Source organism: Terrapene carolina, unplaced genomic scaffold (assembly GCF_002925995.2).
Source record: "Terrapene carolina triunguis isolate 2854851 unplaced genomic scaffold, T_m_triunguis-2.0 Scaffold139, whole genome shotgun sequence".
Classification (NCBI taxonomy): domain Eukaryota; kingdom Metazoa; phylum Chordata; order Testudines; family Emydidae; genus Terrapene; species Terrapene triunguis.
Window position 1 is genome coordinate 1,508,600 of NW_020664490.1, and position 13,346 is coordinate 1,521,945.

The 13,346-nt window shown below is 42.2% G+C and overlaps 1 protein-coding gene across 1 annotated transcript in view; it reads left to right on the plus strand.

Moving 5' to 3' along the window:
* LOC112112897 (gamma-sarcoglycan) overlaps positions 1-12,334 on the plus strand; it is a 117,698-nt gene extending 105,364 nt beyond the window's left edge. The window contains exon 6 of the mRNA XM_026653424.1: positions 12,157-12,334. Coding sequence (XP_026509209.1) covers positions 12,157-12,334 — 178 coding nt within the window. The remainder of the gene's footprint in view (positions 1-12,156) is intronic.
* The last annotated feature ends 1,012 nt before the right edge of the window (positions 12,335-13,346 follow it).

Here is a 13,346-nt window from a genome sequence, read left to right on the forward strand (position 1 = left end):
GGCGGCACTGAAGGACCCGCTGCCGAAGTGCCGCCGAAGACCCGGTAGGGAACCAGTTGTTAACATTCTGGCAGCTCATCACTGGTCCCAGCCCGTCCCCGCTTACAGCTGACCATTGTGTTGCACACAGTTTTAGAGAGATAAGGCGCCCCTAGAATGTAAGCACCCCTAGACACATGCCTACTGTGCCTAATTGGAAATCTGGCCCTGCCTGTGTAGTGAGATGCAGGGCAGTGGATCAAAACAGCGAGCACAGCGGTCACGGAGGGCATTGTGGGATACCTCCTGGAGGCCAGTTATGATGACGTAACGAATGCAGTGTCTACACTGATGCTTTGTTGATCTAACTTTGCCACAAAAATCTCTACGCCTGTCATTGAGGTGGTTTTATTTTGTTGGCAAAGCAGGAGAATTTTGTCGGCGGGAGGAGCACTGTAGTGTGTACACTTCCACTGTTTTGTTGACAAATCTGCCTTTTGCCAACAAAACTGTGTAGCGTAGAAACGGTCTAAATGTACAGTAGCATTTTAAAATCTTTTTAAAGGAGGGGGACTTGATTGGATAGGACTTTCCAATACTAATTTGTAGAGTTGGGAAATGTCAACAAGTAGTTTATCCATGACTTTAGCCTCTTTCTGTTAAAGGACATCACAAGCAGATAGATCTCCTCACATTACTTTAAATAATAGACATTACTTGATATTTTTAAACAATGGATTGATCAAGCAACTCTGCAGTCTTCAAATGTCCACTATTAGAACAGTGGTGCCTACTTGTGATTAGCTAGAAGTCATATGGTGTCACTGTTCTGATTGGATGAGTGCACACGCATTTCTGCTGCTAATATACAAAGTGGAGAGAGGAAAACAAAACAGATCATGGAATCATTGTCCTCTTTGTGTTCATCAACCTCCCTCTTATGTCATTCACATGTACTTTGTTAGCTCTTCAGGGCAAGAGGCCATGTCTTTGTTTGGGATGTAATTAGCAGGTTTGCTTTCTGGTGACTCAAAATAATAATCAATAATAATATACAACCTTGAAACTTTATTTCCATGACGATACAGGCAGTAAAAAAAAAAAATTGTGTAAATGGTGAAGGAAAGCTCATATAAATAGGAATGACAGAAAAGAATTATCTTCAGAAATTGGAGCTGAATATTCATGCAATATTCTGCAGTGTTTTTCAAGCTTGAATAACTCCTGATTTTTATATAAATATCAAGGTGGTTACGTTGTTGCTAGATGAATGAAACATCTGTTGCTAGTGATATGTCTATTAGAGAGCTGTCTGCTTTTGAATATGAGGTTGTGCTCATGATCTCTCCTTCTCTCACTTACTGATTAGCTTTGGGTTAAGAAAATATTTTTTGTAGTAAAAAGTGTATTAGTCCATGGAGGTATAGTCTATAGCTATGTGTCATGTACAAAGGAAAACAATACATCTTAATACAACCTGAAGACCCAAGAAGCTGGAACAGAATCAACAATAGTGAATTCTAACTGGGATATTCTCAGAAATGATTAAAGTTAAACTAGCTTGAATCTTTCATTTCATTAGGAATTGTTACTTTAAGTGAAAGTTGAGAGATTCTGAATCTTTTAAAGCAGCCAAAGAAAACGATGAATTATGTCTCATATAGCATATTTTCTTTTTCTTTTTTGCATGTTGGGTTATCATGTTGATAAAAAGGACCAAGAGAATGATTAAAGGATTGGGAGCAACTTCTGCTGATGAAAGAGACAAGCTTTCAAGCTACACAGAGCTCTTCTTCAGGTCTGGGAAAGGTACTCAGTGTTAGAACTAAATACAAGGTGGAACAAATTTTTTAGCAGTAGTAGTTAACACATATTCTAAGGGACCATTCAAGGTGAAGTGACCCATTAACACCCCTGCAGTCATAGTACAAAAAGGTGAAGGGGGGCAGGGTTAGGGGATTACAGATTGTTGTAGTAAACCATAAATCCAGTGTCTTTATTAAGAACATGATTTTTAGTTTCTAGAAAAGTTATGCATTTAAGATCCCAGACTTGTCTTTTGAAGGCATTGTCCACATTTCCTTTGAGGACAAAGACTGAGATGTCAGATATGGAGTTATCATTTTGTGAAAATTGTTCATCCATGGGTGATACATTGTTTTTATCTTTTATCATTTTTCTGTGTGAGTTCATTCGAGAGTGTAGTGATTGTCTGGTTTCACCCACATAGTTGTTATTTGGGAATTTAGGGCACTGGATGAGGTATACCACATGGTGTGATAGGCATGTATAGGACTCATGGATCTTGAAAGATGTGTTGTGGGGGGGTTTTATCATTGTAGCAGTGGACATATGTCTGTTGTTCTGGCAGAGTCTGGTGACACTTTGAGTTGGTGTGTCCTGGTCTGTGGAAAGCTTGCTTCTGATAATGAGTTTGGCTAAGTTGGGGGGTTGTTTGAAGGTCAGAAGAGGGGGTTTGGAAAAGATTTCTTTCTGCATGTGGTCCCCTCATTGAATATGGGTTGTAATTGTTTAATGATTCCCCATATGGGTTCCAGTGTGGGGTGGAAGGTGACAGCTATGGGTGTTTAGTTGGAGGGTTATTTTTTTTGTACTGAAGCAGGTTCTCTCTGGGTATTTGGGTGGGCCATTCCATGATGCAATCTACGTCTCTGCTAGAGCATCCTTGTTTGGTGAAGGCGGTTTTAAGTGTGTGAAGCTGTGTTTCCTGGACTTTCTCCTTGGAGCATATTCTGTGGTATCTGAGGGCCTGGATGTAGATAACAGATTTCTTGGTGTGTTTGGGGTGGTTACTCAAACTGTGGAGGTAGGTGTGGTGACCTGGGTTTCTTGTATATAGTTGTCTGTAGGGTTCCATTGTTGAAGCTGACTGTGGTATACAGGAAGCTGATGCTGGTATGCAAGTGGTCTAGAGAGAGTTTGATGGATGGTTGCTGGTTGTTGAAGTTGTGGTGGAAATCTATGAGGAAGTTTAGGTTGTTTGTCCAAAGGATAAAAATGTCATTGATGTATCACAGATATATCACTGGTTTCATGGAGCTTTTGTCCAGAAATTCTTCTTTAAGGTGACCCCTGAAGAGGCTGGCATGTTGGGGAGCCATGGCCACAGAATATGATTTTTACAATTTTTGTTATTCAAAATTATTTGGTGAAAGTTTTGCAGCAAATGAAAATAATAATGAGACTGTGGAACTCATACCCAGAGCATATTAACATGTCCACAGATTACACTGTCTTCGGTTCAATATATAAAATAATCTTCTTAGACCTAGCTTTCCTACAACAAGCAAACACACAAACAACATGTTCTTCCTCTTGGTAGTTGAAGGTGCTGCGATATTATGCTGATGAACACAGAATAGAGAGAGATTCATAGTTATGATACAACTTAAATATTGACAAAGCCTTTAGGATTTGAGGTATCTTTGAACCTTATAATTGCAGGTGCATAAACTTTTTAAAACTAGGGCCATGGTATTACACCTCTACCTCGATATAACGCTGTCCTCTGGAGCCAAAAAATCTTACCGTGTTATAGGTGAAACCGTGTTGAACTTGCTTTGATTCACCAGAGTGCGCAGCCCCGCCCCTCCTCCCCCCCCCCGGAGCACTGCTTTACCGCGTTATATCCGAATTCGTGTTATATCGGGTGGCGTTATATCGAGGTAGCGGTGTATTTTCTTCTTTCACATAAATTGATTTTTATTGGAATATGTAACTGCAAACATAACTGGAATATTTCCAAATACAATATTTGCCTTTCATATAAAATGACCCTGGTTCAACAAACAGAAGCAAATATGCACATCATGTTCCTCTTAAAAGGTATCAGGAAAGATTATATATAGCTCTTCTAGATGAAATCAAGAAAAAGTCAAACTACAGTAACTAAGCATCCAAAAAGCTGCTATCTTAATGGGTACTTAGTGTAGTTTGTTACCCAATGCACAAAATTGAGCTCCCATGAGTTACTAATAGCTCAAAAGAAGATAAAAAGTTCATTGTTTACTACTTGCATAGTATATAAGCTATTCTTGAGGCAAATAGTTATGAATAATAGCTTCTGCAATTACACTATTCAAGATGACAATTATAAGAGCTATCAATGCTTGTTCTTCAGCGTGTTGATCACCAGCTGGAGACAGAAAGAAATTTTACTCCCTGCACATATATTCTGTGTATTCTGGGGATTTTATGCCTCCCACTAAAGCATCTGATATTTATCAGGGTCAAAGACAGAATAATGAATTAGATAGACCACTGGTTGATTTTGCTGTGGTCATTTGTATTCTGTGCAAGACTACTTGTAAGCTAGGCAACAGTCTCAAAAGTGTGTTTGTCACAGGTGTACCCTTTCTACAAGGTGGTGTTGACAGCAAAAAGGGCCGGGTTCAAATACTTAGGTGTTGCTCCTAAAATATACAAAACATTGCCAGCTTGAGGTGCCCCACCCCCAGTCCTCAACAAGTATGGGAAAAACTAATTTTTCTTTGAGCAGTGTCCCTATGGGTGCTCTACTTTAGGTGCACTTGTGTCCCTGAGTGTAGGATCAGAGATCTTCGATAGCAGTGCCTGTTGGGGTAATGGGGAAATCCTCCCCATCTCGCACTGTGACCAGCAACTATATAGCACTGTTCGGTCCAACCGCCCTCAGTTCCTTCTCAACCGCCCTTCGCAAGGGACAGAATCTCTAGCAAAACCCTTCATAGGAAAGTCTTTACTGCCTTTAGTAGTGTTAGTGTTTCTGTTAAAAGTTTATACTTGATACTCATTTCCATTTCTTAGTTTTTCCCTCCTGAAAAAAAATTCTTTCCTCCCTGTTACTCCTTAGGTTAGAATAGTATTTTTTTCTATGTTCTTCCCTACAGGGAAGTTCCCCCTTACATGGGACTATGCCAAGATTCCCCGGATTTAATAGGTGCCTCACCTGCTATGAGACCATCCCTGTAAGCGACAGGCAATCATGGTACATTTGTTGCTTAGGAGAGGGGCAAATACCACAGAAGTACACGGATTGCCTCAGCTTAAAGGCATGGACCTGAAAGAACCATAACCTGAAGCTAAAAATTTTAATGATGAACAGTGCATTGTGGCCAGACTCAGACCCTGGCCCCAATACCTGTCCTGTGCAACAGTCGCCACCGGCACCGTCAACTGCCGCCCCGCACTTGCCGCGCGCTGTAAAGAGAAAGGCCATGGACTCTCACAAAGATGGCAAGAAATGAACCCTGAGCTCACCTATCAAGGAGCCATCACAAAAAAGAGTCCCCTACAAGGTCAGTAGCCTCAACATCTTCCACAGAGAGACTTAGCTCCAGTGACCACCCAGAGACCTCCAGTACCGGCACTACTGATAAGTCCAAGGATCCTAAGAGGACAGGACCATGCAAGATGGTACCGTCACATGATACCAGCGAAGAGAGGCCCAAAGCCCCACAGTTGGCACCGGCTGCTCCAACTAAACCTATGGCATCAAGTGCTTCAACACCAATGAAGCCTTCGGAGCCACCTACTGGTTAATTGGGAGAATGCAGACTGAGCTCGTCACTGCCGGCACAAGCAAAGTCTGCACCGATGGCCAGACCTTCCCACAGCACTGATGCAAGCACAACCCATGGTATTTATGATGTTGATGCCAGTACTAAAAGAATTCAGGTTCCCGAGAGACCTGACCATCTCTGAAATCCCAGACTCACTGCTCCTCCGCACCGAGCTTCCAGTGGTACATATCTCTCTCCTGGAGATGCAACTGATACGGCACTGATTTCCATCACCATCTAGAACCAGCCCCCCTTTTCCAGCAAGGAGGAAGAGGAAGATGAAGAGGTTTACTCAATTGCACCATGTACCCCCCCTCCCCATACCAGGGGGGCTGTACAATGTGAACCTTACACATGCCCTCGGTATCAGGAGACCAGAACTGACACAGGATCTTGGTACAGGCACCTGTGGAAGCCACGCCATATGCCTATCCTTCCACACTGGGACCCTTGGGTTGTGTACAGGCAACACTTTGCTAAACCACCCATTAATCAAAGGGACCAACACAGCACTCTCCATCCTCATCAATATCCAGGCCTCTCAAACCTGAGGTAGAAATTTTATAGAGGACCACAATTAAGAACTGGAGAAAGAGGTTACACCACCTGCCAACATCTCATCCACACCAGACGAAGCAATCATGCCATCACCTCCAACATCTGCTGATGATTTTAAACATTTTCAAGAAGTGTTTCATAGAACAGCAGACACTCTTCAAATCCCACTGGAGGAAGTGCGAGAATTACAACATAAGCTGCTGGACATATTAACAGACCTCCATATCAGCTAAAATTGCACTTCTGGTCAATGAGGTTTTATTGGGCCCAGCCAATGTGATCTGGCAGACTCCAGCATCAATACCTCCTATGTGTAAGCAAGCAGACTTCTTATTCTCACACCCTACTCTGAATTTGCTCATGGTGAATGTGGTAAATGAGAAGGGAAGACAACATCACTCCAGGACAACCCCTTTTGATAAGGACTGGAAGAGGCTAGACCTCTTCAGACATAAGGCATACGCGTCAGCTATGCTCAGTTTAGAATTGCCAACTACAATTGCCTCTGTCAAAATACAATCATGTAAACTACTTCAAATTAAATGAATTTCTTCAACACATCCCAGAGTACAAGAAAGATCAGTTCCAGGTAGGGCCAGCTCCAGGCACCAGCTCAGCAAGCAGTTGCTTGGGGCGGCCAAGGAGAAGGGGCGGCACGTCGGGCTCTTCGACGGCGGGTCCCTCGGTCCCTCTTGGAGGGAAGGACCTGCCGCCGAAGTGCCGCCGAAGAAGAAAGCGGCATGGTGGAGCTGCCGCCAATTGCGGTCGCGGTTTTTTGTTTTGTTTTTTTTTTCCCGCCGCTTGGGGCGGCAAAAAACCTGGAGCCGGTCCTGGTTCCAGGCACTGGTAACTGAAGGACAATTACTGGCACGTACAGCACTGCAAGCCTCCTTAGATGGTGCTGACACAGTGGCCCAGGCCATAGCAACATCAGTGGTCATAAGACAGGTTTCGTGGCTACATCTCTCAAGATTCCCAAAGGACGTCCAGCCACATGGAAGATCCCCATTTGGAGGCTCAAATTTTTTCGCCTAGTGTACTGATGAGTTCCTCCACTCACGTAAGGATTCAAGAGTGACATTATGATCACTGGGCATCTATACACCATCAGTGAAGAGAAGAAAGGGTAGATACCAACTTACCCTGAGATCTCGACCCCATCTTTCTTCCTGCAATGACACTTTGACCCGCAACACAGGCATCAGAGGCCCCCTCCCAACCATAGAGAGACCTCAACACAGTTGTCTACACCTCACCCATCTACCTCAAAACAATAGTTTTTAAAATTGTAAAAACTGAGACTCCTCCCCCGCACCATGTGCTGCAACCGTTGGAAATATTCCATCGGTTTGGTGACTGTTTGACCCCATTCTACCCAACATGGCGGAAGATCACCTCCAAGAAATGGGTATTGGAGATCATCAGCAACAGGAATTTGATCCCATTCCTCTCCCTCCTGTCTACCTATCCCCCTTCCTCATCCCTCTTCAGACACCCTTCTCACGAGCACCTTCTGCAAGAAGAAATAAATCACCTCCTACAATTGGGTGCCAGAGAACCAGTCCCATTTTGACACAGAGGGAAAGGATTTGATTCCAAATACTTCATAATCCAAAGAAAAATGGCAGATGGAGATCAATTTTAGATTTGAGAAACCTCAACAAATTTGTCAATATACATTAGTTCAAAATGGTCACGTTATTGACAATAATCCCAGCACTGGAACGGGACTGGTTCTTGGCCCTTGACCTCCAAGTTATATATTTCCACATCATCATACACCCTTCTCACAGGAGATTCCTCGGATTTGTCCTAGGGTCGGAACATTGTCAGTACAAGGTGCTACCACTCTGGCCTTTCCACAGCACCCAGAGTATTCTCCAAAGTCATAGCAGTGGTGGCAGCGCACCTCCACAAACAGGGAATTATACTATTCCCATAGCTAGACAATTGTCTAATGAAAGCTCCTTCTTGAGCCGACACGCTCCCAGCCATATGAAGGATGATGGACCTTTTCTCAAAACTAGGCCTAGAAATAAACATGCTAAAATTGACATTGACACCAGTACAACAACTGGAATTTATTGGGGCTCAACTCGACGCAGTAGAGGCCAAATCCTTCCTACCAACCCACAGATTTGCCATGATAGTCTAATTACCATTGTACAAACCAGTCCACAGGTCTTGGCCAGAACGTGTTACAATTGCTCAGTCATATGGCAGTGGCAACATTCTTTGTAAAACATGCCAGATTACATATGAACTGCCACCAGCGCTGACTCTGAACATTTTACGTACCACACAGACACAGTCTCAACAAATCTCTCTCGATATCATACAAGTACTGTAGTGCAATATCTTTATCGTGAAAGTGCAATTTACAAATGTAGATTTTTATTACATAACTGCACTCAAAAACAAAACAATGTAAAACTTAAGAGCCTACAAATCTATTCAGTCCTACTTCTTGTTCAGCCAATGGCTAAGACAAACGAGTTCGTTTACATATATGGGAGATAATGCTGCTGATAATTCTTATTTACAATGTCACCTGAAAGTGAGAACAGGCATTCGTATGGCACTTTTATAGCCGGCGTTGCAAGGTATTTACATGCCAGACATGCTAAACATTCATATGCCCCTTCATGCTACGGCCACCATTCCAGAGGTATGCTTCCATGCTGATGATGCTCATTAAAAAAATAATGCATTAATTAAATTTGTGACTGAACTCCTTTAGGGAGAATTGTATGTCTCCTGCTCTGTGTTTTACCCACATTCTGCCATATATTTCATGTTATAGCAGTCTCAGATGATGACCCAGTACATGTTCGTTTTAAGAACACTTTCACTGCAGATTTGACAAAATGTAAAGAAGGTACCAATGTGAAATTTCTAAAGATAGCTACAGCACTCGATCCAAGGTTTAAGAATCTGAAGTGCCTTCCAAAATCTGAGAGGGATGAGGTGTGGCTCATGCTGTCAGAAGTCTTAAAAGAGCAATAGTCTGATGCAGAAACTACAGAACCCAAGCCACCAAAAAAGAAAATCAACCTTCTGCTGGTGGCATCTGACTCATATGATGAAAATGAACATGCGTTGGTCTGCACTGCTTTGGATTGTTATCGAGCAGAACCCATCACGAGCATAGACGCATGTCCTCTGGAATGGTGGTTGAAGCATGAAGGGACATATGAATCTTTAGCGCATCTGGCACGTAAATACCTTGTGATGCCGGCTACAACAGTGCCATGCGAATGCCTGTTCTCGTTTTCAGGTGACATTGTAAACAAGAAGTGGGCAGCATCCCTGTATAAAGCACCCATCCCTGTGTTATCTTTGGCAGTAGTCCTCCACTTCAGTTTCTCCATCTGCCAATGTGAACTTCCAATGAACCAACCCACCATTTTTCCTCCATTCTCAGTTTGGTTTCAGTGGTTAGTGGAGTCTGAGAGTACACCTAAGTCCATATCCAAACTGTTGGGGGAGGTGGGAGGAGGTTGCTGTCTGGCTTCTGTGAAGAGACACCTTGCCTCAACCTCTGTGTTATCACCTCTTATTTCACCACTGTCTCTAGCTATGCTGCTGTCTGTCTCTCAGTGCACTGCCATCTCTACACTTGTGTGGTCTAGTTTTGAGGCTCCACCACCTAACCAAGCTACAGTTAATACAACTCTAGAAGGGCTAGATAGGGGGAACCTTGCTGGCACCATCTCTCACCACAATGCCAAGTCTGGTTCCTCAGAATCCACCACCTAACCAAGCTATAGACATTTCAGCTCTAAAGGTGCCTGGTTGGACAAGTCCTTACCAGTTTCACTCATCTCTATCACTGCATTGTGGAGATGCACATCATAGTGGTAGAGGTAGGTAGTGTGGGTGTACATATGCATGCAACACCTTTCTTACCCTTTTCTTTCTAAGCACCAGTACCCAGCATTGTAAGACTGAGATTTTGGTTAGGGTGGCTACTCACTCAGGGCATATTAAATACAGTTCTGTTGCCCTTGTGTCACACAGGAAGCAACCCCATGCTCCCTAAACCTCTGACTGTCAGCAGCTGGGACTGGACGACAGGATGGATCACTTGTTATTTGCCCTGTTCTGTTTATTCCCTCTGAAGCGTCTGGCCCTGGTGATTGTCAGAAGACAGGATCCTGAGCTAGATGGACTATTGATCTGGCCCAGTATAGCCATTCTTATGTTCCTTTGTTCTTATAATAACATTTCATTACCCCTATACCCAAAACTGAAATTAATTTTAAATAAAATAACCAAAGTGTTCACACTGTGATGATGGGTAATAAACATGCAGATAAGGGCTGTCTCATTCTGTATCTTCCTCTGGCTCACCAATAATTGGTGGCAGAGAGCTTCCCTCTAAAGCTGCAGACCACAGGTTTACACAGGGAGTGTACAGAATGGAAAAAGTCACTATGCTATGCAGTTGTAATGACTGCTGATTGACCTACTTCCTCTACCTTATAGTGTCTGTCTTTAATATAAGCTACACAGGAGGTAGATATGGACTATCAGGTTCTGTCATACAGAGATTTTGTGGGGAGGTTGATGGCAGCCAGTTCACCCCACTCATCCAGCAGGGTACTGAACAAATTGCCAAGGCCAGTGGGGGCCTGTTTCATCTCCAACAAAAGTCAACTCCCAGTCATTCTGAGAAACCCTTCTCCTTTCCTTCACCCCCACAGGCTCTCTAGCCTATCAGGTAGGGAAAAGAGATCTTTCCTTATTCCCTCCACTATAAGAGAGACACTTTGCTCCCCATCAGGAAGGTGAGAGGCCTTTATTATTGAAATAATTTGTTTGAAAAAAAAAAAAAGTACAATGCAAATAAGAACAAAATTTCAATTCTTTTTCCTGTTTACAACCCTAAGGGAATAAATTAGTTAAGAAACTACCAGAGCCATTATATTATTCATTTTCTTTAAAACAGACTATTTTTTAAAGGACACAGGCAGGAAGAGTTGTGTTCAGTATAATCCAGTGTAACTACGGCTGAGGGCCTAACATTGGGTCTGTTATCATCAAGCAGAACTAGCTAATAATGCAAGGGTGTAAAAGACAGTGCACTAGGGTATGATCTTGAAAGGTACTGATGCTCTCACATGACCTGGTCCTAACTAGGTAATCACAGAAAGAAGCAAAATACATACATATCTTATTGCAATGGGTTTTGATTTGGATTTTTAATGAGTAAATGGAAATCATTGCTTGAAACCAAACCTAATTATTGTTTCTGATCTTCTTGTTTAATTTTGTAAATAATGCCAAATATCCAAAAGTGGGAAAAATCCTGATCTCTTTTACAAACAGAACCCCATTAATTCCACGTAGCTGAGACAAGGAAGCAATCATTCAGTTAACATGGTCCCTTTCTGCCACCTTGTGGCACAGCTGTGTTTGCAAAGGTACTGTTGCTGCTACTCTGAAACCTGTTATATAATATGTTCGGTGTATGTTAGACTTTAACTTTATTACTTTTAGCTATTTCTGAGTATTTTCGGCAGATTAATTTCAAGTATTTTCCAGACAAGGTTAGTGGTCGTAGCTCTCAAATGTTAGGCTACTTACAGCATGCATATAAATGTACTGAGTGAAATCCTGAAATCCTGGCCCCATTTGAGTCAATGGCAAAACTTAAATGGGTTAGGATTTCACCAACTGTGTTTAGAATGTTTTGGTTTATATCAAGTAAAAATAAAGATTATAAAAATGCATTTTCAAATATGAATATTTGTATCAGAACAATTATGGTCTCACTGAAAACTACACCTTAGAAATGTAAATTGCAGTGTTTGTGCCTAAAGCACCATATAGTATGATCTTGAGTTCTTTCTGCACTGTCATAGAGGATACTTTGTTGGTTTTGAAACAACTACCCACTGTTTCAAGTCTGCATAAAGAAATAGGAACCTATCATCTTTTATAGAATTCCTCACATCACTATCTCAGAATGTTTTATAAGTTCAAAGGTGTTTTTTTTAATAAAATAAACTTTTTAAGAATATGCTACAGCCAGATTTCCTCTACTTGCTTTCAGATTGGAATCACCAACTCGGTCTTTGAGCATGGATGCACCAAAAGGGATTAATATTAAAGCACAAGCTGGCAATATTGAAGCTCTCTCTCAGATGGATATCAAATTGCATAGCAGTGATGGAGTGGTGAGTATGATAAATGATATTTTTATTATTGTGGTTTATATTGATGCTGTTTGATATTGCCATCTATGTCATTAAGTCATTTTAAAGTGACTGTATTATAATTGTTCAGGTTTTAGCAAATATGCTGATAGTTCCAGATAATGATGCCATAATAATACATTTGTTTACAGGGCAAGGATTAAATAATAATGTAAAATTAGATGGTGTTGAAAGAGTTTAAAAAATGCTAAGAAGTCACTTCTATCCTAGCACAGTATTATTTTATTTATTTATTTATTTATTTATTTATTTTAAGTGAGTGCTCTGCTTTGTTCCATTCAGTTTCTGTAGTTCTGGAATATGAGAGGTAGAGTGATAACCTAATACATAATGAAATGCAAGAGGACAGATGTCCAGCTCTGGCTCCCGTTGAAGTCAGTTGACTTTAGCCATTGATTTCAGTGGAAGCAAGAAAAGACTCTAGGAGAAAAATCTTAAAGGAATTAAGTGCCTAAGACAAGTCAGTCCTTTCTAGTGAAAGACTAAAGGGGTGGTGGTGTCCACCTTTATACTCAGGCCTGGTCCACACTAACCCCCCACTTCGGACTAAGGTACGCAAATTCAGCTACGTTAATAACGTAGCTGAATTCGAAGTACCTTAGTCCGAACTTACCGCGGGTCCAGACGTGGCAGGCAGGCTCCCCCGTCGATGCCACGTACTCCTCTTGCCGAGCTGGAGTACCGGCGTCGACGGCAAGCACTTCCGGGATCGATCCCAGAAAATCGATTGCCTGCCGCCGAACCAGGAAGTAAGTGTAGACGTACCCTCAGTAGCCCACTGGTGGGGGCACTCACATGGGAGGTGGGAAAACCTAGGTGTGATTCCCTGTTTTCCAGCTTGAACACAGGTCTCCTATCTCTTAGGTGGATGCCTTAACCACCAGACTGTCAGGTGTGGGATTTTTGCAATCTCTCCTGTTGAACCAGATCCTCTATGTATAAATTACAGTGCTTAATTTGTAATGAAAGAGGTGCCCGGGCTCAAGGAATAAGGTGCTAGGGCTAAAGCAATTTTTTTTACTTTAAT